This window comes from Lipotes vexillifer, unplaced genomic scaffold, assembly GCF_000442215.2.
Source record: "Lipotes vexillifer unplaced genomic scaffold, Lipotes_vexillifer_v1.1 scaffold426, whole genome shotgun sequence".
Lineage (NCBI taxonomy): Eukaryota > Metazoa > Chordata > Mammalia > Artiodactyla > Lipotidae > Lipotes > Lipotes vexillifer.
In genome coordinates this window covers 1,537,296-1,544,149 of record NW_006779491.1, presented here as the reverse complement: position 1 = coordinate 1,544,149, position 6,854 = coordinate 1,537,296, and the positions used below count along the sequence as shown (strand labels likewise).

At 49.6% G+C, this 6,854-nt stretch overlaps 2 protein-coding genes across 2 annotated transcripts in view; one reads left to right on the top strand and one right to left on the bottom strand.

Annotated features, from left to right (window-relative positions):
• The window catches only part of LOC103090474 (cardiotrophin-2-like), a 26,580-nt gene extending 20,812 nt beyond the window's left edge, over positions 1-5,768 (bottom strand). Inside the window, 1 exon segment of the mRNA XM_007452830.1 lies at positions 5,627-5,768. Within this exon segment, the coding sequence (XP_007452892.1) occupies positions 5,627-5,768 (142 nt within the window).
• A 313-nt stretch (positions 5,769-6,081) lies between these two features.
• Positions 6,082-6,854, top strand: part of FBXL19 (F-box and leucine rich repeat protein 19) — a 22,646-nt gene continuing 21,873 nt past the window's right edge. The window contains exon 1 of the mRNA XM_007452707.1: positions 6,082-6,179. The gene's annotated coding sequence lies outside the window, so the exon portion shown is untranslated. The remainder of the gene's footprint in view (positions 6,180-6,854) is intronic.

Genomic DNA, 6,854 nt, shown 5'->3' with positions numbered 1-6,854 from the left:
GTATGCGGGCCTCTCACTGTTGTGGCCTCTCCCGTCACGGAGCACAGGCTCCGGATGCGCAGGCTCAGCGGCCATGGCTCACGGGCCCAGCCGCTCCGCGGCATGTGGGATCTTCCCGGCCCGGGGCACAAACCCGCGTCCCCTGCATCGGCAGGCGGACTCTCAACCACCGCGCCACCAGGGAAGCCCATTTTAACAATTTTTAAGTGCACAGTTCAGTGGCATTAAGTACATTCACAATGTTATGCAATCATCACCACTATCAATCTCCAGAACTTTTTCAACTTCCCAAATTGAAACTCTGTACCGATTAAACACTAAGTCCCCATTCCCCCTCCCCGGGGCCCTGGTAAACATCATTCCACTTTCTGTCTATGAATTTGGCTATTCTAGGGACCTCATATCAGTGGAATCATACAGTATTTGTCCTTTAGTGTCTGATTTGCTTCACTTAGTATACTGTTGAAGATTCATCCATGTTGTAGCATGTATTAGAATTTATTCCTTATTAAGGTTGAATGATATCCCCTTGTGATATTCATATATGCCACATTTTATTTATCCATTCATTCATCAATGGACACTTAAGTTTGTTTCTATCTTTTAGCTATCGTGAATATGCTGCTATGAACCTGGGTGTACAAATATCTGTTTAAGTCTCTGCTTTCAATTCCCAGAATTGGAATTGCTAGACCATATAGTAATTCTATTTTTTTTTGGACTTGCCATTTTTTTTGGCATGTGGGATCTTAGTTCCCCGAGCAGGGATCAAACCCATGCCCCCTGTATTGGGAACCCAGAGTCTTAACCACTAGACCACCGGGGAAGTCCCTAGTAATTCTACGTTTGATTAATTAATTAATTAAACATTAACTACACATTAAATTCATGTTTAATTTTTTGAGGGCCCACCATACTGTCATCCACAGTGGCTGGACTATTTTACATTTCCATCAGCAATGCACAGGATTCTAATTTCTCCCCATCTTTGTCAACACTTATTTTCTGTTTGTTTTTATTTTTATTATTATTTTTTTCGGCTATGCCACATGGCATGAGGGATCTTAGTTCCCTGACCAGGGATCGAACTGTGCCCCAGTCTTAACCACTGGGCCGCCAGGGAAGTCCCTGTTTGTTTTTAAATAATAGCCATCCTGGGCTTCCCTGGTGGCGCAGTGGTTGAGAGTCCACCTGCCGATGCAGGGGACACAGGTTCATGCCCCGTTCTGGGAAGATCCCACATGACCCGGAGCGGCTGGGCCCGTGAACCATGGCTGCTGAATCTGCGCGTCTGGAGCCTGTGCTCCGCAACGGGAGAAGCCACAACAGTGAGAGGCCCGCGTACCGCAAAAAAAAATAATAATAATAATAGGCATCCTAAGGGGTGTGAGTGAAGTGGTATTTCATTGTGGTTTTGATCTGCATTTCCCAAATGACTAATGATGTTGAACATCTTGCCATGTGCTACTGGCCATTTGTATATCTTTCTTGGAGAAATGTCAAGTCTGCCACTTACATTCTTTAAAGTATATATTTAGGGCTTCTCTGGTGGTGCAGTGGTTAAGCATCCGCCTGCCAGTGCAGGGGACACAGGTTCGAGCCCTGGTCTGGGAAGATCCCATATGCCGCAGAGCAGCTAAGCCCATGTGCCACAACTACTGAGCCTGCACTCTAGAGCCTGTGGGCCACAACTACTGAGCCTGCACTCTAGAGCCTGTGGGCCACAACTACTGAGCCCACGTGCCTAGAGACTGTGCTCCACAACAAAAGAAGCCACCACAATAAGAAGCCCGCGCACAGCAACGAAGACCCAACGCAGCCAAAAATAAATAAATTAAAAATATATACATTTAAAAGACTAATGACTTTATCATTTTTGTTAAAATGATACCTGTTCATTATAAAAATTGAAGCAAACTAGAAAAGAACAAAGAAGAAACCAACAAACTACCCTAGTTCACCATCCAGAAATAGTCATTACTGCATTAACATTTGGAGAACATCACTCTAGATATTTCATAAGTAAATAAAAAATTTATAACAATTCATACAATATGTCCTATTTCAAAACAAAAACATTGTATTTAACTTTATTTGAATTTAACAGAAAAAAAGGAAATGGAAACGGAACTGAAAGGATGATGGAACTTCAGAGAAATATTTCCTCACTACAAATGACATTTAGTTTTAAACATTTAAAAATTTTTTATTAAAAAGTTTAAATTGAAGTATAGTTGGTTTACAATATCGTGTTAGATTCTGGTGTGCAGCACAAATGACAGTTTTTTCATATATTTCTCTAAGGTTAAGAAAAAATGATTTTGAAAACCATGAAAGATGGACTCATCTATTAATCACATATTTTAAAAGTAGATGCTGGGGGCTTCCCTGGTGGCGCAGTGATTGAGAGTCTGCCTGCTGATGCAGGGGACACGGGTTCGTGCCCCGGTCCAGGAAGATCCCACATGCCGCGGAGCGGCTGGGCCCGTGAGCCATGGCCGCTGAGCCTGCGCGTCCGGAGCCTGTGCTCCACGACGGGAGAGGCCACAACAGTGAGAGGCCCGCGTACCGCAAAAAAAAAATTGCTTAAAAGTAGATGCTGGGACTTCCCTGGTGGCGCAGTGGTTAAGAATCTGCCTGACAATGCAGGGGACACGGGTTTGATCCCTGGTCCACGAAGATCCCACATGCCGCGGAGCAACTAAGCCCGTACACCACAACTACTGAGCCTGCGCTCTAGAGCCCGAGCCACAACTACTGAGCCCACGCGCCACAACTACTGAAGCCCACAAGCCTGGAGCCTGTGCTCCACAGCAAGAGAAGCCACCGCTTCAATGAAATGAAGAGTAGCTCCCACTTGCCGCAACTAGAGAAAGCCCACACGCAGCAATGAAGACCCAACACAGCCAAAAATAGATAAATAAATTAATTAATTAAAAAAAAAGACAAATCTTATTTTTGTACAAATGAAAAGGGGCTCTTGGGTGCTAATACCTTGAGTTTGTTATGTCTGAGAAGGTCTGAAGTCATTATATTTTAATGTCAACATGGCTGGATTAGAGTATTTTCAACTCATATTTTAAGTATATATAAATAATATCTGCTTATGGTAAAAATGTCAAACTGCAGAGTAAATTATAAAGTGAAAAGTAAAAGTTTTCCTCTATCTCTGTATGCAGTCTCACTCAGCCATCTCCCTACCCAGCCAGCTGGGGGTGCAGGCCCAGCGCCTGGCACTGAGGTGCTCTACACAGTGTAAAAAATGGTCCTGACCTTCAGTACGCTTATGTTCGTGTCTCAGTTAAGGAAGTGGAGCCAATAGTGCTTACGTTAGGACTGAAGCAAGCTGGATGGGGACTGTGTTGATCTTGTGAGTATATGTCTTATCCAAAATGGGCAGCCAACTGTTCAGCTCCAGCTGATTCTTTATTTTTAAAATAAATTTATTTATTTATTTATTTTTGGCTGCACTGGGTCTTCGTTGCTGTGTGCAGGCTTTCTCTACTTGCGGCACGCTGGAGCTACTCTTCATTTCATTGAAGTGGTGGCTTCTTTTGTTGCAGAGCACGGGCTCTAGGTACGCGGGCTTCAGTAGTTGTGGCTCGCGGGCTTAGTTGCTCCATGGCATGTGGGATCTTCCTGGACCAGGGCTCGAACCCGTGTTTGCGGCGAGCGGGGGCTACTCTTCATTGCGATGCGCAGGGTGCGTGGGCTTCTCACTGCGGTGGTCTTTGTTGAGAAGCACGGGCTCTAGGCGCGCGGGCTTCAGGAGTTGTGGCTCGCGGGCTTAGTTGCTCCATGGCATGTGGGATCTTCCTGGACCAGGGCTCGAACCCGTGTGCCCTACACTGGCAGGTGGATTCTTAACCACTGCGCCACCAGGGAAACCCCTCCAGCTGTTTCTTGTTCAAGGAATGCAGACTCAGTGCTGCTGGATTTCAAGTGAAAGGAGAAATTTGTGGTTGCTCTGCCAAACTTAACACACAAAGGGGCTGGATTTGATCAGTTGGCGGATGCTGCTGTTGCTCTGACGATGGGCTCTGGAGTCTTGGGTTTGAATCCTAGCTCTATCTATCACACATCCATTCCCAGTTTCCTCATCTATAAAATGGGATTCTACCTCATAGGATTCTTATGAGGATCAAATGAGATGCTGAAAGCACATATGAGATGGGCTCTTCATAAAGCTTATAATCTAGGGGAAGAGTCAAATGAACCTCATCTGGGAATTCCACACATGAAGGTTTCACTGGGACAGAGACCCGAAGGATGAACAGTTAACTGGGTGCAGCAGTGGGAAGGGTGGAGGGGAAGGGCCTAACAGGCCGAGGGACCGGCTCCAGAGAAAGCCCTGAGGCAACCATGCAAACCCAAACTAGAGCAGTGAGGACACAGAGGAGATAATCTTCTGGGAGCCAAGGACTTCCTAACTGATAAAGTGTGAGCTAGAAGGAGTCTCAGTTCAGTGTGAGGCCAGTCCCTGAAAATTTAGGACTTCACTCACACTGGCCTGTGTTAACTTTCCTGACAGAAAAACCACACCCACCAAGTCTTCCGCAGGGCCCTCTAACCCTCTTCTCAGTGAGTTGTTTTCCAGGCAGAGGAGGAAGATCAAGAAGGCAGGTAAGAAGGCACAGAGGTAGGAAGCAGTCCCATTTGCTTTGTCAGCTGAGGTATCTGGGTGAGGGCAAGTGCCTCCAAGACTGGCTGTGGGCGATTTGCAGCGCCCACAACTTCAGGCTGAGGAATCTGGTCAGTTTGTAAGACCTCAGTCAAATGGAGAATGGGCGCCCCCTGGGAGCAGTACTCGGTACTGGACACAGGAGGACCCAGATGAGCGGTGGGGGAGGAGGGGGTGCGGCTCAAGATGGGGTAGACTGCCTGCCACAGTTTTCTTCTCACAGGAGCTAACTCCTTCCGGCATGATGGATTCCTGGGATCCCAGAACAGCTGGGCTGGAAGGGACCTCGAAAAAGGAACTACCAACACGTGCCCCGTGTCAGGCCCTGAGCTGGGCATTTTCGTGAACGTTGTCTTAACACTCCTAGCTCTGCTTCGAGGTAGGTATCGTTATCCCCATTTTTCAGATGAGAAAAATCGAGGTTTGGTGACTTCCCAAGAAGGGGCGGGGATTTTGTATGACTCCAGAGCCTTTTCCCCTGGAGCTCTCACGACTTGGAAGCTACCGACTCTCTGAGGTTTGGGGGAACAAGCATCGGGTGTGAGGCGCTGAAGCTTTCCAAGGGACAACAGCGTAACGGTACTTTCGGCAAGAACCACGCCCCCCTTGTCCCGACAATACTGATTTCTGTTGCTTTCCTTTAAGAGCCTTCCCCCGAAAGATGAAGTCCTAGCCAAACGGGGAGGCGGATATTATATATTCCTGGATCGCTCGGACGTCTTTCTCCCTCACCCGCATTGATCCCCACTGGTGACATAAATTCTCCCCCGCTACTAGCGAGTGAAGGCATGAGACTACATTTCCCGGCAGGTCGTTCAGAAGGGGGTGGCGGGGAGAGAAGGAAAGAGACACTCTGTTTCCGCCCGCTCTCAATTTAGCGTGTCGGCCGTGATGCATATTTCAACAGCCCACGTCCTTTCTCTGTAGAGCTAAGGAAGGGACTACGTCCCCCAGCAGGCACTGGCGCAGAGGGCGAGTGATAGGCCGCCATCTTATTGTAGTCCTTTCCCCCGTTTCCGTAGGGAGTAGTCTTAGCGTATGGACTACAAATCCCAGGTCGCTGTCTCCTCTTTCCTTCGGCCGCCATCTTCGCTGGTAGCCCCCGCCCCTTTCCCCTTCCATTGTCTCGACCGAAGATAATAGAGGGGAGCAGGGAAGACTGCAACTCCCGTCAGGCTCTGCGCCAACAAGATGGGGATTTCGGTATTACAGGCGGGCGAGATGGCCAAGGTGGTAGAATGAGGCGATGGGGAGAGGCTAGGTAGCCTGCCATCTTTATGGTAGTCTCCTTATCCTCCTGGTTCCGCCATTCTTAAGGAACGCTAGAAGGCTAAGAAACTACTATTCCCATCGCACCTCATAAGATCGACTACTAGTCAGGTGTCCGCCCCTCTTCCGCCATCTTGCTTGTAGTCCTCGTTCCTTTTCACCTTTCCATTGTTCCTGACGAGTAGAAATGGCAACGGGAAGGCAGCAGATGGACTGCGACTCCCGTCAGGTACCACAGACGCGGAGGGTTGTGGACAGGAGGGCGTGTGAGTGCCTGGGAAGGAGGTCGGGCCGGGGAAGAAGGCCATGTTGTTTGTAGTCATCGTTCCCGCTGCCCTATGCTCTGCAACGGGGAGCCTCGGGGCAACCGGACTATAACTCCCGGCACCCTCGGCTCCCGGTTTGGCACGTCCTCCACCATCTTGTTTGTAGTCCCCGCTGGCCCCAACATCCCATTGTTCCCACGGTGGCACCAGCGTCCGCAGGACCACGAGTTCCGTCGTGCCCTGCGCGTGTTAGTCCTGGAAAGTGGAGGTGGTGGGGGAAGGAGGGGGCAGGGGGCGGGGTTCTTCTGGGAGAAGGAGGGAGTAAAGAGGAGGAGGAGGAGGGAAGGAGGAGAGAGGGGAGGGGGAAGAGAGGAGGAAGGAGGAAGGAGCTCAGGAGGGATGAGAGAGGCGGCCAGGGCCCCGGGCCGAAGCAGCGCGGGGCCGGGGGACCAGGGGGGCTGAGACACCCCAATTGCCCCCTCCCCCTTTTCCTGCCCCCTTCCATCCTTTCCTTCCAGCCTCCTGCTTGAGGAAGGGGATTTATTCAAATTTTATTTAAATCCCTATCTCCGGAGGGTCGCGCGCTGGGGGGAGGGGGAGAGGGCGGGGGCGCGCTCAGGCTGGGGGGGCGGGGCCGA